Below are 25,978 nucleotides of genomic sequence, written 5' to 3'. Positions count from 1 at the left end.
ATTTATTCTCAGTTTTGCTTTCTGGACTCTGTTACTACTATTAAGATAGTTTTTGTTAGTCTAAATACACTTCCTATGTTAATCTGTCTTTTTGCTCTGTTTCCTTTAAGATACTCTCATTGTTTGATTTTCTATAGTTTTACCACATTAGGTATGTTCTAGGTGTGAGTTTCTTTAAATTTTGTTTCTCCCAAAGTTAGATATACATTCATAATGTAAAAATTTATATTTTCATCCAATTCTGAATCTAGTTAATCCTCCTGGAAGTCCTATTATGCTTCTGTGCTTTTTTTCCACTTTATTTGAGTTTCTAAAGTTTTCCTTTTGTTTTTTCATCTACTTAACTCTCTGTGCCTCATTCTCAATATTTTCTTGGAATACAATTTCTAGTTCTGTAATTTTATCCTTGCTGTTAACCTTATTTCAAGAATACATTCAGGTATGTCAGTTAAAGGGTTACAACACCTGAGAAACTGGCCCTAGGAAACTTCCCTTGATTTTAGGTTATTAGCAGTCATTGTACTAAGCAGAGAGCCAGGCACAAAATATTTAAATCATCCATTACCAGTCAGGTAAGGTTCATACAACAGCACATAAGTGTCATCTCTGAGCTGGTTAGAAATGCAAGATCTATGGTCACACTACAGACCTACTGAATCAGAATCTGCATTTTAACAAGATCTCCAGGGGATTGAGAGACATTGGAAGTATGCTCTGGAGTGTTACTATTGGTATCTTTTTGTTACCGGTCTGAATTGAGATTAAAAAAACTAAGAGACGGCATTTATAAATTTTATAAATTTTTATAGTCATTCGCCAAAATAATCTTATAATGTTCAAAGCTAATAATAAATACTTTATATTTGCATTTTTATATCTTTTATTTCATTTTTCTGATGATTTATTTATTGCAGTCACCCAGTGAAGCGGTGTGTTTGGCAGATGGGTACCTTATTAGTACCTGAAATGCCAGAAGCTCATCTCACCAAGTGGAGGGATGGTGGGTTTTCTGCTTTCTCTGGATATGGTTATGTGATTAAATTCCTGTATCCTGAAACTACAACAAACAAAATTGTATGCTTTGCCTATTTTGTGGGTAATTCCTCATCAGCTTTCTGACAAGCACATTGATTTATTATCTCAATTGCTGTATTTTTTTTAATTGCTTAACGTTCTATTCAGTTCTTTTTCAAGTTTGTAAATTTACTTTCTTTTCCTGTTATGTTCTATTCTTTTAGACATATCTTTTTAAGACCTTATGCGTCTGTTAGGTTGTCCTACATTTGTGTTTCCTTTTGTTTGAAGTGCACTTTCCCTCTTTGTTGTATATACTATTACTCTCTCACATTTCATTTCCTTTGGCTGCTTGTAAATTTTAATATAAGGTTTTCTTCGGTCAATAATATTTTCCTGTGAGATTCCCATCCCCCCAGGGTGTGGATATTTCTCTAGAGCATAGTTTTGCATTTGATCTTCTCCTGGGCCCCAGAAATTTCAGTCTTGAACTGTTTTTTTTTTTTTTTCTCTTTCTTCTTTGTCAATTATTTGGTTGGGGATTCCCTGCTTTGTGGAGAGGATACATTTAGATTCCACACCCAAATTTGGCATAGACTTGAGATTTATATTTCTTTTTGGAATTTTTTTGTTTGTTTGTTTGTTTTTCCTCCACCCTAGAGCTTGGGGAGAGAGCAATCTACTTTGCAACTTCTCTGAGCAGGCTGATGGAACTTTTTAGACCCCTTTCATAGCCTGTGTAAACCTTTAAGAATTCAAGTTTTATGCAAATATTTCACTTTTTATGTGAACACAAGGCAACTAACTGTCCCTTATGTTGCCTAGGGATTAAAATGACAATAACTTCTCTTAGGACTGTGCCCGTATAAACTCCTTTTGTTATAAATGTCATGAGCAGTAGTCTACCGCTCTAACTTTAAATACCGTCTATGTTTCAAGTCCTTACAAATCTTTTTATTTTTTTTTAGTTGGATCTTACTCTGTTGCCCAGGCTAGACTGCAGTGGCATGCTCACGCTGATCACAGCTCATGGCAGCCTCGACCTCCTGGGCTCAGGCAATCGTTTCAACTCAGCATCCTGAGTAGCTGGGACTACAGGCGCATGCCACCACACTTGGTGAATTTTAAAATTTTTTTTAAAGAGAGGAGGTTTTGCTGTGTCAACCATGCTGGTCTTGAACTCCTGGGCTTAAGAAACCACATACCTTGGCCACCCAAAGTGCTGGGGTTACAGGTGTGAGCCACCACGCCTGGCCCAAATCTATAATTCACCATATTTATGAATTTGTTATGGGAGAAGATTCTGCACTTCTTCTCTATGCTGAAGAAATTTGTAGCTTGAGTCTTTATCTCTAACTGTAGTTTGAAAGGTTTTGTTTCCTAATTTCAGGAAAGAGTGAGCTGGACAGGTCCAGGAAGTCTTCTCTTGCCTCTCACATCCCACTATTTGAAGGTTTGACCTTTTGGAATCCTGTGGTGGTAGATACCAAGAAGGGTGGGATCTGTGGGTAATATTAAAACCAAGCTGTCCTCTCTTATTACCTTTGTTTTTCCTTCTTATCCCCTATTGTATTGTATACGTTCTCTCAATTCTCTACCCCAGGATTCCTGAGTGCTGGGTCTGAGAGCCTACTTTCTTCTTCCCTTACCCTTAAACTCTACCCCTACTCTGAATTCCAGTCCCTTTCTCTCTGAGACACCCAGTGTTGGTGGAGGCTGAGGAGATCTTTCTGGGCAGATATTTACACATAGAAGACTTAATGCTGAGGCTACATTTGTCTTCCTGTGACACTTCTGGTATTGTCTCTGGGGGAAAAGGCAACTCCAACTGTTGGGGAATAAGATCTAGGACCTTTATCCTAGGCATATGATAATGTGAGCAGAGGAGCATCCTATTTATGATCATATTATCCAATATCAGGAGGAAAAGTCTATACCACCTTGGATAGAAACATGAGAGAAATAGCAGAACAAAACCAACAGAAAAGGAAATCTAGAAGATTAATTGTACTGTGTAAAAGCAAAGCTAACAATATACCTGCTTACCATTTGGTCTCCATTTTCAGGTTACAATATAGCAATTCTGCTTGTCACAAAATATGCTACATGATCTCTGTTCCAAGTTCTTCTGGATGAGAGCCAACGTTAGAACCCTGCCTGCACACTCTGTCCCCCCCAGAGAATGGTCTGATCAGACATCATTGCCATCAGACACCATCATGAGGAACATCCATTATTAGGGTTCTCTCATGTCCCAATGTTATAAATACTATCAGGGACAGTTGAAAGAATAATTTTTTTCCCTAAGTTCAACTCTGCACCTGCAGTTACTCTAGAAAGGTAAATAGTAAGATGTGAACACAGTTTATACACAGTCGCAGTGAATGAACTTGGGCTTTTGAAAAGTTAACCTCCACAAGCCCATTTCTCCCATGTCCTTTTGTCTCTGCGTTCAGCAGTTGTTCTATTTAGCATGGCTAGTGCAGTTCCTTTTCAAAGGAAACGAAGTAAAGAGATTTTAACCTCTTAAAGACCAGAGTTATTAAAATAACAGCAAAAGCTAAAACCAAGAATAATAAAAAAAAGAGTCAGTCCACTTTCTGAAAGGGGCAACTTTGCCATCTCTTTTCATCCTTCAGTCTTTCATTCTTGGAAACGAGAATAGCAGGCTACACATTAAATCTAATGGCAATCGGCAATTTAAATAATTCAAGAATTCTATGGAAGTGGATTTTGCTGTAATGCATAGCAATCTCCCCCTCCAATCCCCCTCCACGCCACATCTTAAGTTAGAATGTCAGCCTTATTTTTCATTTCATTCAAAGTGACAGGGGGGAAAAAAAGATACTTTAAGACCTAATCAGGTACTGTACCGGTGTTCTGAATGATGAAAAAAAACCCCTCAAATTACTTCAGTGGGTTTGTCAGCTCTATTGTTGGCTTAGTCAAGTGGCCCTACAGAAAGGAGACAGGAGAGCTAAGAGAAAATAGTAGAATTCTAATCTGCTTTTTAAAGGCTCTTGGTCAGAAGTATAGCAATTCAGATACCCCTGTTTGAAAGCAGCAGGACAGATTTGTTAGAAGACAAAAGCTCCAATTAGTATTTTCCACACCCTTTCACAATTTTCTCTACTGCTTTTGGCTCTGAAACCCTTTATGCCAGGGCCTTTGTGCTGGCAGAGAGGCGGGTGGAAGGGCACGGCGGCGGGCGGGGGAGGGGATCCCGGGCTCGGAAGGATGGCACACAGGGCCTGGGTGCCCAAGGCCCCTCGCAAGGCCAAGTAGCTCCTGAGGGAAGCGGTCCTGAGCCCAGACAACTCTGGGCGCTGGGGGGAGGCGGGTGCGAGGGAGCCCACCTGAGTTCACCGAGATGCGGGCTTGGCGAATGACCACCTGCGGGGCGATGGGCGTCTTCGGCTGCAGCTTGTGGAGGCCCTTGGCGACCTGCAGGAGCTTTTCAGAGACGTCGAGCCCATACAGGAACCGGTCCACCAAGAACACAACCGCCGCCGCCTCAGCGCAGTCCTGGGCGAGGATGCAGGCCCGCAAAGACACCTGGAGGGACGGCCGTGGGACATGAGAAGTCAGGCAGACATGCCCCCAAAGAGGCCGGCAGGCATAGGACCACGCTTAGGCTTTTGGGTATTTTCATCATGACAGAACAAGACCCATAACTAGGAAGAGAAACATTCTCTATCAGGTGACTGAACCAAAAGGAAGGAAATAAGGAAAAGTCCATCTCACGTGTAGGATAAAACAATATTCCATCTCATTACATTTCTAAAATTATAAAGTGATCAATGCATATTTCCTGTTAAAAATACAAACAATATAAAAGTATATAGGTGAAAATGAAAAATGTCCCTAGTTTCCCCACTCCTTATCCTATTTCTTCCCTCTCCTCCCCTTAGTCTTAGTCCTACTTTCCCTGATAACGATTTGGGAGAGAAGATCCTTCCAGAAACTTCTTAGACATTCATTGATTTGTCTTGCTTTGCTTCTCTCTCCCATCCTTCCCTCCCCACCCCCGCCACACACAAATGAGTTCACACTAAACATATTGTTCTGCTGCTTTCTTATTTAAGTCATTGTTACATCTGGGAGAATTCATTCATGATTCTCTGCTTCACTTATTGCCTACATTTTAATTAAGAAGAAATATGATTTTGTTTTGAGTTGGGGTCTTACTCTGATGCCCAGGCTGGGGTGTCGTGACTGGCACAATCACAGCTCACTGAAGCCTTGACCTCCTGGGCTCAAGGGATCCTTCTGCCACAGTCTCCTGGGTGACTGGGACTATGGTCGTGTGCCACCACAAACAGCTAATTTTTTTTGATGTTTTGGAGATAAGGTCGGGCTATGTTGCTCAGGCTGGTCTCCAAATCCTGGACTCAAGCAATCCTTCCACCTCAGCTTCCCAAAGTGCTGAGATTACAGGTGTGAACCACCATGCCATGCCAGAAATGTGAAATTTTAGGAAATATGTTAAATTTGATCAATATTATCATGCTTGGTTAATGGATAAAATAAGAAAAAAAAAAAGACATGAAATGGAAGTCTAACACAGAGTGAGAAGTAGAAATAAATGAGGCAAGTTTTTATGGGAAAACATTATCATCTTTTGCTCTGTTAGCGTGTTACACGGAAGACCTTTGATTTAGTTGTTTTGAAGCCAGTGGCATAAATGAGTATGTCACCCAACACTGTTGTCATTATATGCTAAACTACATCAAACTGAGTGACTTTTGCGTGTTTTTCACTCATTTTCCTTCTACAATATTGTTGCACTAAGCACTGCATTCTTTATCACATAATCATGAGCACTGACACTTATTGGGCAAAACTAAGTGCCAGGTACAGTGCTAAGTGCTTTATATGCACTAACTCACAGCACTCCTGAGAGGCATCTTCTATTATTATTATTAACATTTTATAGATGAGAAACTGAGATGCAGAGAGGTTCAGTAATGTGTCATGGTCACATGACCTTCGACTAAGCTCTGGGGTCCAGATCCCACATGGTCACACCCCTTGTTGTTCTGACTCTTGATTAGGAAAGCTGGAGGAGTTAGAGATTAATAACCTGATACTCATAACTATGTTAATAAATGCCATACGTGCAATCAGTATTGTTGCAGTTGCTTGTCTAAACATGGTTCAGTTTAACAAACTGAAACTAGGAGATAATATATTTATGTGGTAGATAGTAGTGTTTGCTTTTCAAAATATAATAGAATAGATTTATTTTATTATTCTATTTTATTTTATATCCTAGCTCACTGTAACCTTGATCTCCTGGACTCAAGTGATCCTCCCACCTCAGCCTCTTGAGTAGCTAGGACTACAGGCATGTGCCAGAACACCTGGTCAATTTTTAAATCTTTGTAGAGATGAGGGTCTTGATCTCCTGACCTCAAACAATCCTCCCACCTTGGCTTCCCAAACTGCTGGAATTATAAGCATGAGTTGGAATAGCTGGAATGGCTCTTTTAGAATTTTAATTTGATACTTGCATATTTCTGAGTAAAATTGGCCTGAACTTTTACATCTGGTCCATTCCAGGATTTTATCTATGGTATTTATTTGCATTATTCAGTTTATATTTTTTCCTTTTTTTCATGATGATTTCCAGCACTGAATATACACTGGAACATTCACATTTAGGGGCATTCATCAATCAGGTAATGCCTACCATTAACCAGCACAATAACCCTTTTCTTTCAGACTGATCCTTTCTTAACTTGTTAAGACTTTAAAACTATCAATGTGTTTATTAAGCAAATAACTTAATAACTTAAATGTCAATGTGTTTATTATTAATAAATTTGAAAATTTTCACTGTACTTATCTTTTTGTTCTAAGCCAATCATTGTACTTATTGTGACAGAGATGCCAATTGTTGGGGAGAATATCTCTTCTCCCCTCTTGTTGTTTCCTTCCATGCTAAGGGAGCTCAATTATTTCAGCACTCCAGCCCTCTCTCTGCCCCTTTACTCACTCTGCTCTACAGGGGGTGGAGTGACTAATCTTACTGGTAAATTTGAGAAGAATAAATTGGGCATGTATGGTTTCTCTCCTCCCTTTTTTCTCTTGGGAACAAGCTGTCTAAGGGAAACAGGAATACTGTTCTGCTTTTCTATATCATAAGTGTTATCTAGTAAGCCACACTCCATGGGCTGTTCTGCCTGGCCCAGTGATTCCTCTGAGTGAATGGGGAATTCTGGGGTTCAGCTAGCAGGTTCCCTATGTTCTTATACAAAGCTGTATCGTCTAACTTAGCCTTTATCCGAATGGAAGCTAATATTTCATCTCTTGTAGCTTAATTCTTTTGTTTTATTTCTCAATTTGCTTGGTATCCAGGAGCAGAAAAGGGATATGTTAATACTTATTGGATCTTCCCAAAGACCCTGACATTAACCATGGCCTTTCAAAGGTACATCATAACCCTCTTTAAGGAAATCTGCTCTGACCACAGCCCCTGTCTTTGAATTTGTCATGTATTTTGCTACTTTGTCTTGGCACTTTTCTTCACAACCCACCACAGGATCAAGGGCACTTGATCAAGAATAGCCTGACCCGTAGCTTTGTGGCCTGGCTTAAAAAATGAATTTATCAATCTGAAACTGAGAAATGTAGAAAGAATTGGGCTATTCTTGCAGGATAGGAAATGGAGTCTAGCTAAGCCACATTTATGGACAAGATCTTAGGATGATGACTCTGAATCTAATTTCACCTCTTTGTAAGTGTTGTTCTAGGAGTTAGCATGTCTTCTTGATTATACCATTTGAATTTTCATAATAACCTACTCCCCCTTTTATAAATGTACTTGATTGAGCTTTTGTTCCTTCCAACTAAGAGTTTATACTATTTTATAATCCCACCAACAGTGGGATTTTTCTTTACATCTGTCTGCACTTAAGTCACATAAGTCTTTTGAGTGTCGGTTTGTCTTCTGCTTTCCTCCTGTGGCCTAATCAAGGTAATCTGGAGTGGTATCTAATCTGGGTATAAGAAGCTGGATTTTTTTTTTTAATTAAGAAAGAAACATTGTAAAGGGCCCAACAAGCAGGACAACACCAAGAGTGCTGTCTGTTGTCAAAAAACTGGATCTTTAAAGCTAGGGCTGAAGTCACCACTGAGTCCAAGCAGTGACTCTAGGGAACCCATATCCTTCATTATGATGAGAAAATTCTGAGAAAGAAAAAAAGAAACCAGTGGCAGATAAGAACAAATTCCTAGTGAAAAGAATGTTCATGTTATGTATGTATGACAGAAAGAAAAGATAACCTCCCAGAAGTTAGCTTTTAATGTCCATGTTTTGAAATTCTCTAGCAAAAGTTGTTACTATGAGCAAATGGTGGTTTGGTAATTAGAGGCAAATCACTGCAGTTGGGTACTCCTCATACTGCCAGTATGCTTTGTAAGTCCAGTGGCCCACTCTGTGTAGTAGCCTTCCTGAGTTGAGAAAATGGAGCTCCCTGGAGTCTGAGGAGGTCAACATAGCCAAAGTTCACAGAGCAGAGTACCAGAAGAAAAGGGCTGCACAAAGCAAGAAGCTCAGAGATCTGCAGAGGGTCCTCTCTGAGTCCTCAGCAGCATACTGACCAGCCTATAGAGGGAGAGAAAGCACCCAAGGTTGGGAGAAAAAAACCACTGAAATGAGCAAAGTAAACAGTCCTCAGGCCTCAACAGCTTGTGTTTTCCCCAGCCAAAGTAGAAAAATCTTGTCATTCACAGGACATGGGGTAGCATATTCAGAAGGATATTGCTTTGGTAGAGACAAAATTAGCCTAAGAGTAAGACTGCTCTTGTTCAACTCTTAAAGTTTAGAAGCGAGCTTAAAAAGAATCAAACAACTTCTAACTTGAATAATTATCAGAAAAAAGCTCAGGAATATTTATAGGCATATAAAATATTCACCATCCAATAAAGTAAAATTTATAATATCTGGCATCCAGTCAAAAATTACCAGGCATGAAAGAAGTTCATATTGCACAGAAAAAGAAAATCAATAGAAAGTGGTTGCAAAATGACAGTTATTATAATTGTATTTCATATGTTCAGGAAGGTGGAATAAAAATTAGGTACAGGAAGAGACGTGGAAGATATAAAAAATGATCCAAATCAAACTTATAGAGATAAAAAAAAAAGATGAAACCATAGGTATCTGGGTCTGTTTCCTCTCTCCACCGTTTATTTGTCATAGTAAGTTGCTTATCCTCTCTAGTCCCAATAACCTCATGAAATGTGGATAATATCTATTGTAGTGCTGCTTCAGGACTAGAGGAAATGTGGGTCAAATGCTCAGCACAGAGCTTGGCAGATTGTGGGTCCTTAATAAATGACATAGAACACTATGATGAAATAGAAAAAAGCCTGGCATGGTGACTCACGTCTGTAATCCCAAAGAGGGAAGACTGCTTGAGTCCAGGAGTTTGAGATCAGCCTGGGCTACATATTGAGACCTCATCTCTATAAAAAATAAAAATTAGCCAGGTGTGGTGGTATGCTATTGAAGTGCCAGCTACTCTGGAGGCTGAGGCAGGAGGGCCCCTTGAACCCAGAAGTTTGAAGTTGTGGTGAACCATGAGTGTGCCACTAGACTCTGGTCTGGGTGACAGAGTGAGACCCCTGACTCAAAAAAAAAAAAAAGTTGCTCATTCTCACTCTCTTGTATGAAAACATATGAACAGGAGGCAAAGATAGGCTCTCAATATAAATTTCAGTGGAATCTTCAATAGAGTAAAACAGAAATAATGGGTCATGCATTTAACATCTACCTATAAGGTTTATCTCAGAAAATGGCTAAGCCTCTAAATTCTCTTAATCTCTTTCTTCTCTTCACCAACTCTGAGGAGTGATGTTACTGGACACTGAGAAAGGAAAAGGAAAGTGGGCAGGCTCCAGGGCATTTGATGAAGGAAAGCTGGTTGTTGAAAGGGAGCCTTCTCAGCACGCACGTGCAAATTGCTTTTGGCTGTCACCAATGGAGGAATCCCTCCCCAAGCACCTGTAAACTGATGCTGCAAACACCCCATTCTGCATCTCGCAAGAACACACCATATATCTGAGCGGAGAACATTGCCTAATCTATTTTTCCCCCTTCTACTCTTAATAGATTGGAGCACAAAAGCCTGAGAGAGGGTGACCTGCCAGACAAAAGGGCTTTTGAGTTCCTTGGAAAAGTAGACTTGGAGGAGGATGGAAAGAATCCAAGTGGCCCTATTATTTCCACTTGCACTAATTAGACATTTTTCTGTCAGCTATTGAGCACTGCTGAGAGGCCAAACTCACTGAATTCATTTCTAAAGTGTTTACAGAAGTTTGCATCTGTTTGTGTCTCTTCAGGAGGAAAATAAGCACTTCAATAGCATTGTGGAAAATCTAAACGAAGCATCCTATTCTAGAGGACCTGGCATCCCCACAGCTGCATAATTTAACTCCGTTCAGGGCCCAAACCTCTTGCATCTCTCTCCAAGACCTAACGATGCAAAATGCAGAAAAGTCAACTCAGGAGAATCTTTTCTTTCTTTTCAGTTTCTTTTCTCTCCCTCTTTTGAAATGGCGGCATGCTGTGCGCTACATACAGATTTAGGTGGGTATCATTCTTGCAGCCCCTCTCTCGTGTTTCTACCAGCACTCTCAGAAATTAATACCCACTTTCATTTGCTGCCAAGGGAGGGGATAGTAAATTCCTCAGCAGCAAAGCAGAATACATCACCATCCTGGGAATCTTCCCAAAATGTACTCCGGGGGAGCGCTCTGACATCAGAAGGGGAGGCATGAAAGAAGACCAGAGTGTGTGGCAGGGAAGGGACACTAAAGAGAGTTTCCCTACATGGTGAAATGTGCCTGGGTTATGCACAATTAGATTAACATGAAAGAGAGCCCCTCTCCCTCCCCCATCCCCCAAAAAAAGAAAGAAAAAGAAAACACAAAAACCCTAACCCACTGACTACATGGGCAATGCCTTTGAAATGCATATTGGTCTACACAGAATTTGATTCAGGATTCTTTTTGTTGGAGTTTTTAGGCCCACGACTGACCTGCCGTCACAGAAGACTCAAAAACATGATCGTTTTAGGGAGTGTCAAAATAACAGAATTTTAGCGTTGGGATGAATGTAGAGTAACTCATGATCAAAAATGAACAGAAAGACTTCTTTTATTTCCTCAGAGGCTGCCTGAAGAGGCAGATTGCCCAAACAGCCACCAAATTGTATTTTTCCTTTTGTGTGATCATGTTGAAATAAAAATATGTGGATGCGGATAGGAGAATGCCCAGGATTTTCAAAGAGACAGGCTCACAAATGCATGCACACAGACACACACACAGTTGTTTTCTCACATCTGTTTTCAGGATGGGAAATAGGGGGTTCTAATTGAGTTTAAGGCACAAAGGGAACTGCATGGCTAGGAAGCTGGGTCAGGTGGTAAAGGAATTAAACTCCACAATGAGATTTCGATACACAGATGATTGAAAAAATGCTAAAGAGCCTTTTCTAAGGGCTTTTGCTGAACAGCAGCAAGGAAAAGTGTGTGCGGTTTTCATGGTCTCTTGCATGAGTGCTAGCCCCTCCCAACGCCGAGCACCAAGTTTGGGTCCCAACTATGGGTTCAAAGCCGCGATGTGTTCACAGCAATGACAATGGCAGCTGTTCTCAAGGGGGGGCTGGGTGTGGGGGCTCAGAGCTGAAGCCATCTGGCACTGCAATTGGCAGGAATAGTGTAAAGGGAAATTATTGCTGCATAGTAAATCGGGGGGTTGGAAAACGGCAGAGAAAGATGGAAGGTCGGTGAGGATGTCGTGAGGTGAGGAATTAGCAGAATAAACAAATGAAAAGTGATGGATACCTGTATAGTTGTGCTCAACAGTAAAAGGAGAGTAAGAGCAGAACTAGTCAAACAGGCCTACTTAAGGTCAATGGAAGACTAAACGTGGTGTGCTCCATATCTGTCCACCCGCTAAATGTGACAAGGAAGTGAGAAGGGAAAAACTGAACTTTTTTAAGGCTTATACCCAGGATCTGTTCACATTTCACTGGCTTCTCTTTCATTTTACCAACAGAAAATGCAGATTCAAACACTTCTGGAAGATAGTTGTAAGCTTTTTCTCCATCTCAATACCTAAAGATAATATTTTAAATCATCTCTCCATGCCTTCTCTCTTGCCCTCTCCCAAATCTACTATAGATGGAGTGGACAGCATGTTAAAGGAAAAAGAAAGCACAGTGAAAATAGACAACCCCTCACGAGGATCCTGGTGAATCTCATGGCCCCTGGGAGCTGGGGACCTTCATGCCTTACCTCTCTTCTGGACCCCAGGTTGCCATGGCTACCATGACTCCAGTCATCCTTCTCGGTGAGTTCAACACCCATGCTGATGATTCATCCAGTACACTGGTCTTTCTTACCCATGACTTCCTTATCTCTCTAGTGATCATGTTCTCCACTCCACCTCAGTCACCTACTCCCATGGTCAGACTTGCCTTAGAACTTGCCATTTTGACAGCATCTTGGTCAGAATCTTAATTCAAGCATTCGATTATTAATCTTTATCCCCTGTTCTTCTAGCTCCCTTTCTCCGTAGTCCAACTCCAACAATTCTGCAACCCTTCCAAGATATCCACACCACCCACTGGCACTGCAGTCTTTTACTATCCCATCAGTCCCTTCATGTCCTCATGTGCCCTTTAAATTCCATGCTACATCCATGTAATGACTTTTTAAAAACTGTCCTTGACCCCTTGACCCCTTTCTGCCTCTGTTGTATTTGTCTGGCAAATTCTAAACATGTGCATTGTTTGAGAAAGAATTTGGACTCACGTTAGAATCACCTGGTGGGACTTTCAAAACTCCAGAGGTCCGGATGGTATCCCAGACAAGTTAGATCAAAATCTCTAGGAGTGTATCTGGGCGTTGGTTTCTTTTACCAATCCCCAGGTGATTCCAGTGAGCAGCCAGAGTTGAGAACTGCTGAGCTAGGCTGACCTTCCAGCCTCTTTTGCCCCTTCACTCTCCCCTCCCTGATGGAGATGGAATGAATTATCTGATGGGAGTGGCATGCCTGGCTCTGACCTTCCTTTCTCCTCTCTTCAAATCTGCTTACCTGCATGAGAGGATAATTTTCGGCCTGGTCTGCATGGTGTCTGCCAGCAATAAGATGAATCCGTAGTGAAGAATTTTCCAACCCACACACCTGAATACCTAAAGCTACATTCTCTTATCCATTTTATAATAATGAAGGTTGCTTTTATGCATCTATCTTTCAATTGGTTCTGAACATAGGAGAGGAAGATAAGTGTTATTTATTGGCACTTAAAATTCCAAAATTATATGTAAGTTGAGCTTCAACCTAAGTGAAAATGGCTGGAAAAAAATCCCATGCAACCATGACACTTTAAATGTATGACCCTGCAGGGCATGGTGGCTCACACCTGTAATCCCAGCACTTTGGGAGGCAGAGGTGAAAGGATTGCCTGAGCCCAGGTGTTTGAGACCACTGCCTTCACCTCCTTATTTCCCATTCTTTCTTAAATCTATATTTTTCATCACCAACACTCTACTGCATTGATTCTTTTCAAGATTACCAACAAAGCCAGTGACCATTTATTAATCACCTTACTCAAACTTCTAGGAGTGTTTGGCTGAGCCAATCAATCCCAATCAATCCTTTCTAAACTCAGGTGGTTTCTGGCACTGCATACATTCCTGGTTCTCTTCCTTACTCTAATTGCTTGATCATTCTTTTTCCCAGATTCTGAATGCTGAAGGTCCAGGCTTCAGTTTTAAAACCGCTTCTTTTCTCTACTGTACTCAGACTGTTCCAAGGTCTCAGATATCAACTCTGTTGATGAATCCCAAATTTAAATACCATCCTGTGTCTTTTTCTTGAAATGCAGACTTGTATATGGAATTACCCACAATAGCCCAACTTGGATGTCAGTTGAGATCTCAAACTTACCATGTTTAAAACAGAATTCTTTATTTTCTCCTCCATTCTTTCTTCTTCCTTAGTGTTCTCTGTCTCAGTAATGACACTCCATTCACCCATGTGCTTAGGACAAAACATTATTTCCATCACTTCTCAATATTCTCCAACCTTTTTGCTCATCCTCCAACACGTCAAACATGTGTCTTTGTGCCTTTGTACTTGCTGTTCCTTCTGTCTGCAATGCTTTTCCCTCAGTTACATGCATGACCCCTGCATTCAGGTCTGAGCTCCAGTCACCCCCTCAAAGAAGCCTTTTCTAACTGTTCCCCTGCAATAATAGTACCTACAATCATGCACTGTCATGTAACTCTGCTTTGTCTTCATAGTCCTTATCACTCTCTGATATTAAAACACACACACACATCCAATGTTTATCTGTTTTTTCTCCATCTTCCCACCAAAGCAGGCTTTCCATTCACATTGAATGTCAAATGCCTAGGCACTTTGTTTTGTTCACCGCTATATCCTTATATGCCTTGAAGATAAGACAATAAAGAAAGTAGTCAGTCTGACAATTAGAATTTTGTAGTCTGGGGTCCTCTCACAGCTACATCATTGATTACCTTTTTCTCTTTTTACTTATTTAAAAAATAATGGTGGTATTGAGGGAGATACTCACAAGTTAAAATAGTCAGATTCACAAACATACAATTTGGAAGGTTAAGTTATTTGCGTTCTTTGAAAGTTTGCTTATACATGTTAATCAATATTTCAATAGCACAGTCAGATTTGATGTCCTGAGAGCAAGATTCCCTTAGAAGCCTGATTACTGTATTTGAACTTAGTCTCTGCTTACCCCATGACTACAACAATCCCATATGGCCCTAAGCCATGTCCTTTTGTCAGTTAGCTCATACAATAACAACAGTTGCAATGGATTGAGAGCTGGGCACTGTACTAACTAGTTCTTGTGTTCATTCATTTAATCCCCCAAATAATCTAGAAATTTGATACTATTGTTATCACTATTAAGGAGGTAGGAAAATGGAAATTCAACAGTTTAGGTAACTTGCCCAAGATGACAAAGCTAATAAGGGGAAACACTGGAATTTGAACCCCAGTAGCCTAGCTCCTAAGTCAGCTTCCTTAAGCTTTTATCTAAGTTTATCAATATTGCTGTTGTCATTGTAACCAAAAGTATATACTAGAATAGTGGCAGACGCATAATGCAAAGAGAACTGCTTGGACGCTCTTTTCCCTAGGGCTTTTATTTGTTCTTAAATAAATAATTATCACTAAAAGGATTAAGAGCCTAATTGTAGTTGGGTGTGGTGGCTCACGCCTGTAATCCCAGCACTTTGGGAGGCTGAGGCAAGAGGATTGCCTGAGCCCACAGATTTGAGACTAGCCTGGGCAACTTGGCGAGACCTTGTCTCTACAATAAATAAAAAAAAATTAGCTGGGCATGGTGGCACCCACCTGTAGTTCTACCTACTTGGAAGGCTGAAGCAGAAGGCTCACCTGAGCCCAGCAAGTCGAGGCTGCTGTGGCCATGATCATGCCACTGCACTCCAGCCTGGGTGACAGAGTGAGGTTCAAAAAAAAAAAAAAAAGCCTAATTGTGCCTGTTACAATTTTACAACTATGCATAGAGAAAAATATGGAACAAATTTTTTACTTTAGAATCTTATAATTCAAGCATTACATTCATGTAATCACAGCAGAAATAAATGTTTAATAAATGAGGGTTAGCTTTGCTTTAGTAAAACCACTTATTAGGAAAAAAAAAAAAATCCCAGACTACTAACTAGAAAGTGTCAACTTAAGGAATGGTTACTCACATAAAAGTGTCTTTATTTGGTGGAAACACTCACCATAGGATTCATAAATAAAGAGCTTCTATAATTTATCTAAAATATAATTCAATTACTAATGTGACTAATGACAAATAAGATACGGGGAAATTAAAATAGTGGAACTTCACACAGGTTGCATGGAACAGTCAACAGTGTTATTGTCTACAGTCATACCACCCTGAATGTACCTGATCTTGTCAACAGTGATGTTTTAGTAATATAGAGTCTTAGAGCCAAAGAAACATCTACTACATTGGAAACTCTACGTAGTAGTCCTTGGGGATATAAACATATATGAAGGGGGACCTCCCTCAAAAAAATGAATATTTTTTTTTTTGGAGGGTAGGCCCCTTGTAGTACAGGCTTCCTTTGCTAGGCAAGAGTTCTAGGAACCTATCAGCAACAGTGTACCAGCTAGTGTTGTTGTGAGAGGCTGCATTCAACTTCAGTGAATTTTTTTTGGCAATTCTTTCACCGCATTTGCCCATTTCATGATGGATGATTTATGAGCTCACCTGTCCACACTGTGCTAATTGTTCAGTTTTTTGACCAAAAGTTCCCTGATCTCCCTGCCCCACCTTCCTGTTTACCTGATCTCACAGTGATTTTTTTTGTTTCACTGGATGAAAAAAATCCTCAAAGGGAGACATTTTGCCGATTTGAATGGCAGAAGCACTACAAGGCATCCAAATTGATGAGTTCAATAACTATTTTGAGTAGTAGAAAAAGTGTCTTGGTAGATACATTGCATCAAACGGAGAGTACTTTGAAGGTGACTAAAGTTTAAACATGTAAGAATAAATACACAATTTTTTATAAGCAAATTCTGTTTTTTGGGGGGGTCCTCCTTGCCTCCTTGCCCTTCCTGCCTCCCACCCTTGATTACAGACACATCCCGTGTAATTCTGATTCGGTCGGGCTGGTGACCAGTATTTGGAATCTCCAGCATAAGTCATTTAAGCCATAAACAGATATACATCATGTGCATGTTAAGCATATTAGGCAAAGGTATGGCTTTACACAAAGAGTGAAGGAAAGCAGTCATAGTCCTGTGATCAAAGCAACAAGACAGGAGGAGCTACTGAGAAAGGTTAGGAGTCTGACCCCCAGTTCTTTTAAAGTTCTACCTGACGATGACTCCAGAAGACCTAGAGATCTCAATTTCACATACAATGCCAGTGGAAATAATTCATGCCTAGTATATGAATAGATAGTAGGTTTTTAACCATGAAAGAAACATATTTTGCCTCTAGTCTTCACATGATGAATAAATAGAAAAAAGTTCCAGAATTGGGTTGATAATACTTTCAAAATGTGACAGACCACACATATGTGTAGAAAAGAAGCCAGTTTGAGACTACATTCACAAGGAAGCAAGTCAGATCAGTTGCTAGAGGGAAAAGCCTTGGGAAAGGGCAAAGATATGGGGTTTTGACTGCACTATGTGATTTTGAATGCTACTTAGCTTTTAGAATTTAACTTTTTCATCTATGAAACAAATTACTGAGATGAAAGAAAAGTATGTGTGTAAATAAATTATATAAATTACTGAGAAGTTTGAAGAAAAGTACTTGTATAAATAAATCACACAAATTATTGAGAAGATGAAAGGAAACTACATGTAAAATGCTCAATATTTTTTGACTTGTTATTTTAAGAGTGAATTGAAGGCAGGTCTGTGGAATCAGTCTCTGAGATCTCAAAATATAAAGAAAATTCAAAAAGTTGTAACTGAAGTTTACCAATAAGAAAGGAATTAAGTTATACTAACATTTTAAAAAGTGAATTAACACCAGCCCCTCACTTTGTCTATTATGTCAGATGATTCCTCAGCACAGATGACATAAGGAGTTCCTTACCCTGGGGGGCTGATGACGAGGACTCACTTACTGGGCTGTTCTTACTGTATATATCATAGTGCATTTTATATACCTGACTAAGTAGATTTACAGTTTATAGGATCACAAATCATAGATACTTTAGAATAACTCATGGGAGGGGGGAAAACTACACAAGTTTCAAAGCAGAAGAGTGGCCAGATGTAGAGTTTAGATATTTTTCCTTTATAAAAAGATAAATGCTCCAAATCTACCAGCCTTTTCGGTGATGACAAGTGACTGATAACAGTATGCTACTCGACAGGTCTTTTGAAAAATACATTTCAAATAATGAGGGCTGGCAATGTTTTCTGCATTGTGAGTTTGGTACTAAAATTAATATATCACGTACAGAAAACTCATGCAAGTGGAAAAATTTCAACTTGTTTACAAATCTTCCAAATAAAGAGCTTGAATGTTTTTTTGGACATTTTTGTTAAAATAAATCCTTCGATTAATTTGCAGAAACATACAATTGACACTAGGAAACATGGAAATTTGCTAGATGCATTTCAATAGCTGATTGCTCATAATTGGTGGATGGGTTGATATTTCTGTTTAGATCTGCCCACCTTTGACACATAATTTTTTCAATTATAACAGCCATTAAAACCAAGTATTGAAATAAACTGTACTAGTCACATCTTCAAAGCAGAGTACTAAGCCAGAATTTTAAAAACTAAATATATTTGGTCATAATTTTAACATGAACAAAGAGATTCTCATGCCAGTAATGCAACTTTAAAAATTATGGTTAAATATCCATTGAATCTTTGTCTCATTCTTTTTAAATTTCTGCTTTACAGAGCATGCACAGTTCTGCATGTCATTCAGCCAATCAATAATTGTATATCACGGTACCTGTGCAAAAGTTTCTACTGATGACCTGAGCAATTTAAAAAATTAATGACAATTGATTCAAAATGAATTGATCTGTGGAATTGTAGCAAACCTCTTGTGTTGCACAAGCACAGATAATAAAAGAAAGTCTAATTCCAAGTCTGAATTTGTTGAGCTTAGGAATGCTTGGTTCTTGCCCTTCGACCGAGGGAGTCTTGTTATAGGGGGCAGGCAGGTGATCACACATGATGAAAAGATGGCAGAAGGAGATCTGGGGCATATTTCTGCTGAGGTATACTTCCTGGCATTGCTTGGAATCGTCTTCTCAAGCTCTCAGAGTCAATCATCTCATCTGTAAAATGGGTGTCATAAATTTCACTCTGCAGAATTGTCATCAAGATTATATGTTGTGAAGAATATACCCATTTGAATCATGTGAAATTGCCAGTATTTGACGTTTGTTGACATACAAAGACATTTTCATATGATTCAATCTCATGTAAACAGTGTCAGATGTCTGTTGATGAGATTATTGTTTCAGCTCTTTATTTACTTAAGTATGTGAGATTTGGGAGGTGCTGTTATTCTTACTTGTTATTCTTAGGAGAAAAGGAATACGGTCCTAAGATTTATTTTCTGAAGTTCATAACTTTCTTTTGTCTGCCCAACACTTGAACTTGTGTGCTCTCTGCCTGCATTTTGAGTTGGGTTGCTCTACCCACTTGTCTTAGTCAAATCGACTCCTTCAGGACTTGGCGCAGCCTTCAGGCCTCATTATGGGGAGACATGAAATCCATGCCACAGGGTTAGGCCTCATCAAAGGGATAACTCGCATACCTGATTCTGTGGCAACCAAAGTTTCCTTGGTAGAATTTTAAGGACAAGACACCATTTTAATTTATCTCCCATTGAAACTTGAATGTGCCATATTAAAAGGGCAGTTTTTGGCAGCGTTTTAGAGCAGGGTTTAAGTCCTTGGTGATTTTAATCATACTTTATCTTAACGTCTGAAACTACATAGGCCTTGGGGCTAATATTTGTTCTCCCAAGGCTCCATTCTCTAGGCACCTAATTTTCCCTTATTAAATAAAATTTATTTTCAAAGAATCTGAACTTTTTATCCAGCTTCTTTTCAAAGCAAGAACTGCAATGTTCAGCAGAAGAAATACAAGTTTTAAATGCTGGTGATTGGAAATTATAAAATTTCTGTTTTAATTAACTCTGCCCTGAATAAGAAAGTCAAATCTCCTTAACAGGAGGGGCAGAGGGGCAGGCTATGGAGCTGCAGAAAGAACAGGAATGCAACAAGGGAAAGGCCTCTCCAGTCCCACTACAGTCCTGTGTCAAGGCCACCTAGCCAGGCAGCTGCTTGAGTTCAGGGAGAAAATACCAAGTTTAGGATGAGAAAACCTCCTTGTTATGGTCCTGTCTTTGCCACTGACTGGCTCTGTGACTTAAGGTGAGCCAGTTCTCATTCTCTTCAGGTTTCCATTTCCCCACCTATCCAACAATGGACTCGACAGAAACAACCTCTAAATTTCCCTCCAGCTTCTATGTTCTATCATCTGATAGAAAAATAACTTGCATTCAATACCAACTATGTATACAATATAAATATTTCACACATATATATGTGTGTACATGCATGCTAAAATGATCTCTGGAAATATAGCAGGAGGATAATGATTCTTAGCTGATAGCAGGCTACCAAATGGGAAGATAAAAGATTCAAAAAGAACACAGCGTTTTGAATCCTTACTTTATTCAGTGAAAAGATACACTGCCTGAGACACTTAGTTAATATCTTTTACTTCTCCACAGTTAAGGGACAAGCACTTCAGGATTTATACTTGCTCTTAGAGAAGTAGTGAGAAGTTTGTTTTTGAATATTTGAACTTGTCTAGGTTTAAAGGCAATTGTTCAACAATCTTCTTTCCTCTCTCTCTTTCTCTCTCTCTCTCTTTCCTTTGTTATGATAACAGGGGATGCTTTTATGGTGAGGAATAAAAAAAGGGACGAAGCTGGGCATGTTGGCATGCACTTGTAATACCAGCTGCTCGGGAGGCTGAGGCGGGAGGATCGTCAGAGCCCAGGAGTTCATGGCTGTGGTGAGCCATGATCACGCCACTGCACTCCAGCCTAGGCAACAGAGTGAGACTCAGACTCTGACTCAAAAAGAAAGAAGGGAGGAATGAAGGAAGGAAGAAGGGAGGGAGGGAGAGAATGGAAGGGAGAGGGTGGCAGGGAGGGAGGGAGGGAGGAAGGAGAGGGAAAAGAAAAGAGAAAAAAGAAAGAGACAAAGAATAAAAATCTAGTGCTCTCACCACTTTAAAGAAAAGTTCACCCAAATCTATTTAGAAGATTTTCTTGATCAGAATTAGTGTTAGGTGCTTTTGTAAGAGTTATATTTTTGTTTGTTTGTTTTTTAATTTGTGGAGATTTTACCTAGCCCTCGAATTTAAGCTGGAAAGAAAGTTGGCTTGTTATTTTGGAAAGATGCTATGGTTACATTGTGGAGAGAAGTTGGCAGACCACACAGTCTTTCTGTCAGTGCATTTCTGGGTCTTCTCCTTCTGCACACATGTTAGGATTGTATTTCTTTGACTCCTTGAAGAGAAGTATGACCACATGGCTTCTCTTGACCAATGGTCACATGTGTGGAAGCATTTATGACAGTGTGCATGTCCTCATTTCTGCTTCCCCCTGAGATGGCAACTAGTAATATTCTAGATGGTAGGTATTATTCCAGCAATCTGGGCCCCTGAGGGAGAGTGACATAAATCAGAGTCTCCCCACTGACTTAAGATGGACATATAGTAAGGGAAAGGATAAACCTTTTTTTGCTTTCAGCCCTTAAGCATCTGGAATTGCTTAATCTTTCTGCAGCATAACTTTCCTATCCTTAAGGATACAGAGAATATGGGCCAGGCATGGTGGCTTACGCATGTAATCCCGGCACTTTGGGAGGCTGAGGTGAGAGGATTGCCTGAGCCAGGGATTCATGACTGTCTGGGTAACACTAGAGGATACTAGAGCCTCCTTTTTTTAAAAATATTTTAGAAATCATATTTTGTTGAAATATTCTGTTGAACAAATTCTGTTCTTTACTGTGAACTGGGGTTTGTTTTGCCTTCTGTCCTATGGAGGCATAGGACTATATGCTAAGGATCTTGAAGTCATTAAGAGCTTACTGCATTATCTTACACATTTGCGCTTGCTATATTAGTTTCCTATGGCAGCCACGCCAAATTACCACACATTGGTAGTTTAAAACAATAGAGATGTGTTGTTTTATAGTTCTGGAGGCAAGACATCTGAAATCAAGGTGTCAGAGAGGCATGCTCTTTCTGAGGCTCTGGGGGGATCTGCTGAGTGCTTTTCTCTCACTTCCTGGTATTGCCAGCGATCCTCGATGCTCCCTGGCCTGCAGCTGTATGGGTACACTCTCTGCCTTCATCATCACACAGTATTTCCCCTCTGACTCTGTGTCTTCACATAACTATCTTCTTATAGGAACATCAGTCACATTGGCATAAGGGGCCACCCTACTCCAGTACGACTTCATTTTAATTTAATCAATTACCCCTTCAATGACCCTATTTTCTTTTCTTTTTAAAAAAATGTTTACTTTATTTTAAAGATGTGGGGTATAATTCAGGATTAGGTATGCAAATAGCACAGTGACCCTATTTTCAAATAAAGTCACATTCTGAAGCACAGGGGGCTAAGACTTTAATGTATCTTTTTTGAGGTGACTTTTCAATCCATAACACTTGGTAAGACTGTGATAATCCTAAAATGTCATTGCCTGACTGGGCTCGGTGGCTCAGCCTGTAATCCTGTACTTTGGGAGGCCAAGGTGAGTGGATTGCCTGAGCCTGCGGGTTCGAGACCCGCCTGGGCAACTTGGTGAGACCTCATCTCTACAATAAATCAAAAAATTAGCCGGGTGTGGTAGTGTGTGCCTGTAATTCCGGCTACTTGGAAGGCTGAGGCGGAAGGATCGCCAGAGCCCAGCAGGTCGAGGCTGCGGTGGCCAGGAGCGGCCACTGCGTTTCAGTCTGGGCGACAGAGTAAGACTCCAACTCAAAAATAAATGTCATTGCCTTCAATGACATTTTTATTGGTGGTGGTGGTCTATATTTTATATTAGCTGCAGTTTGGCTGTAAGTCTGAGACTCTGCTCCACATGTCTTGCCCTTTTCCGGCTGAGGGAGTAACTCCCATCCCATTCATGAGACAAAGGAAAACTTTCAATTGCTGATCTACACAATAGCTTACACATCTGCTTAGGACTGACCATGTCACCTCCACTCACATTTCATTGGCTAAGATAGGTCATGTGGCCGAGCCTGATGGCAACGTAAGAAGGTTGACTCCTTCCAGAGGAAGGAACACAAGCTGCATAGCACAGTGAATATGTGGAAACAGTCACACAGTCGACCTCAACCCGGCTCGTTTCATTAATCATCACACTCTTTAGGTGTCTTTGGTAATGTTTCCTAGATAGAGTTTCTTTTTCCTTGGCAGCTTAGACATCTCCACATTGCAGTTTATAATATGTACCACAAATACAGGGAGCTTCCTCAGGTGTTATTTATTTCTTTATCAAGAAGCATTTACGGTATTTACTTAAATACCTTCCATCTCTGAGAAATACGTGGGCATTATGCCCCTGACCACTGCCAATTGTTTGACTGTGAACCACACACAGAACAACCTTATTGCTAAGCCACCACACATGCATATCAAACACCATGTTTTCCAAATAACACACATATCATTTCATTCATTCATTCAAGAGTATTTATGGAAGATATGCTGTTTTAGATATCAGAGATACAATAATTAAAACAGATAAGGCCCCTATCTTCAAGAAACCTGTAGTCAGTGAAAGAAGGAGAGACAGGAATAAAAGAAACCCCACAAACAAACGTAAACTGCAACTTTGAAAAGTTCTACAAAGGGCCGGGCATGGTGGTTCAGCCTGCAATCCCAGCACTTTGGGAGGCCGAGGTGAGAGGATTGCCTGAGCCTGGGGGTTTGAGACCAGCCTGGGCAATTTGGTAAGACCTCGTCTCTATAATAAGTGACAGAAGCTAGCTGGGCATGGTGGCGTGCATCTGTAGTTCCAGCTACTTGGAAGGCTGAGGTGGAAGGATCGCCTAAGCCCCGCAGGTCGAGGCAGTGGTGGCCGTGAGTGGTCCACTGCACCTCAGCCTGGACAACAGAGTTGAGACTCCAACTCAAAAAAAAAAGGGAAAAAGGAAAGTTCTATAGAGGTGGTACATCCTAGCAGAGCCCATAATTGGGGAATTTTGATCTAGTCACAGAGATCAAGGAAGGCTGTCCTGAAGAACCGAGACCTGAACTGAGATGTGAGAGATACATGGGAATTCACTGGGCAAAGAAGGGAGGGAAGAGTATCTCGGGAAAGGAAAACAGCCTTGTGTATGGAGTAAGGGTGTGGACTGGAAGGAAGTCATGTAGTGGAGATGGTGGAGCACGGGGCAGCTGAGGGACGGACTGTGCTTGACAGGGCCTGTGCGCCTGTTCTAGAGCTTTGCATTCCTAGGTGAGCTGGGGCAATGAGACTTGGTTTGTAGTTTGCACAAACTGTCCTGTGTATGAAGAAATGAGGGAGGAGCAGGTGGATACGGGTGGCCACTTAGGAAGCAACGGCAGGAGTTTAGGTGAGATCTGACTGTAGCTGGGATAGGAGTAGTGATGAGGTTGGGGGTTCTTGGGGAAGTATTTAGGAAATCAAACCACCTGGACTTGCTGATGGAGTGGATATGGCAGGCAAGGAAGAGGAAGGTGACAAGAATGACTCTGAAGCTTCCAGTTTATGTTAGTAGACCTTGGAAGAGGACCTTATCTAGGGGGAGGGGAGCGGTAGGCCATGAGTTGGTGTCTGTACGACATCCAAGAGGAGAAATCAAGAAAGCACATACCAGCTCCCCCTCCTGTGTTCTCTGTCTCAGGCAAAGGGATCATCCTCCTTCACATTGCGAGAAATGAAAATCCATCCTCAGAGCCTGTCCCTCACATCCAACTGGTCATTACACGCTGTTTGTTCTGCCTCTAATAAGTAACTCAGTTCCTTTCCTAACTTCCATTTCCATGGACTGCTACTCTATCTAGGGGACCTAATCAGAATATTTAATAACCCTTCGGCCTTAGGGACACTAGTCATTTGGCTGGAGCAAGGTCCTTTCTTAGCCTACCCTTTAGTTTTCAAATCACAGAGCAATTTAGAGGGTCCTGAATCAGCCAGGACAAGAGTAGGAGCAATCAAAGCCTCTGGGCATGGCTGTGATCAACCACTGGTATCTCCACATTTTATTTTATTTTATTTTATTTTTTTATTTTTTTTTAAGTTGGAGTCTCACTCTGTCACCCAGACTGGAGTGCAATGGCTGCTCCTGGCCACTGCAACCTCGACCCGCTGGGCTCCAGTGATCCTTCCACCTCAGCCTTCCAAGGAGCTGGAACTACAGGCGCGTGCTACCACGCCCGGCTAATTTTTTTGATTTATTGTAGAGATGAGGTCTTGCCTGCCCAGGCGGTTCTCAAACCCGTGGGCTCAAGCAATCCACTCACCTCGGCCTCCCAAAGGCGTGGGATTACAGGCTGAGCCACCGAGCCCAGCTATCTCCACATTTTAAAATAAAGCCAGCATGACCCTACTGGTGTGCCTGCGAACGGAAAGAATAGAGATGTCCACAGAGAGATCGGGCAAGTTATTTAACTTCTCTGAGCATTACTTTTCTTAATTGTGAAAAGGCAATAATAACATTTTTCTTTAAGAGTTATTGTGATGATCAGAAGAATATAGACCAGGCATAGCACACTTGTAGCCCCAGCGCTTTGGGAGGCTGAGGTGGAAGGAACACTTGTGGCCAAGAGTTTGAGACCAAACAGTGGTTGGTCACAGCCATGCCAAGAGGCCTTGATTGTTCCTACTCTTGTCCTGGCTGATAATGATCCCTTTACCTGAGACAGAGAACACAGGAGGGGGAGCTGGTATGTGCTTTCTTGATTTCTCCTCTTGGATGTCATACAGACACCTCCAACTCATGGCTTACCGCTCCCCTCCCGCTAGATAAGCTCCTCTTCCAAGGTCTACTAACATAAGCTGAAAGCTTCAGAGTCATTCTTGTCATCTTCCTCTTCCTTGCCTGCCATAACCACTCCATCAGCAAGTCCAGGTGGTTTTACTTCCTAAATAAATGAATTAGCTGGGCACGGTGGCCCACACCAATAGTCCCAGCTATTTAGGAGGCTAAGATAGGAGAATCACTTGAGCCCAGGCTTGAGCTATGATTGTGCAACTGTGCTCCAGCCCGAGTGACAGGGAAAAGCCCTGTCTCTAAAATAAATAAACAAATAAAAGAAACACTAGATGGTCAAAAAATGGGAAGAGCAAGATTTCAATAACAAGTCTTTCACAAGGTT

General features: G+C 40.8%; 1 protein-coding gene across 1 annotated transcript in view; it reads right to left on the bottom strand.

Annotated features, from left to right (window-relative positions):
* ALPK1 (alpha kinase 1) overlaps positions 1-25,978 on the bottom strand; it is a 55,893-nt gene that overhangs the window by 17,928 nt on the left and 11,987 nt on the right. The window contains exon 3 of the mRNA XM_008071606.2: positions 4,371-4,569. Within this exon, the coding sequence (XP_008069797.2) occupies positions 4,371-4,569 (199 nt within the window). The remainder of the gene's footprint in view (positions 1-4,370; positions 4,570-25,978) is intronic.

The sequence above is a fragment of the Carlito syrichta genome, unplaced genomic scaffold (assembly GCF_000164805.1).
Source record: "Carlito syrichta isolate Samal-C Ts95f unplaced genomic scaffold, Tarsius_syrichta-2.0.1 Scaffold314525, whole genome shotgun sequence".
NCBI classification, from domain to species: Eukaryota; Metazoa; Chordata; class Mammalia; order Primates; family Tarsiidae; genus Carlito; species Carlito syrichta.
Note: the sequence above shows the minus strand (reverse complement) of the source record. Positions and strands in the feature narration are given on the sequence as shown.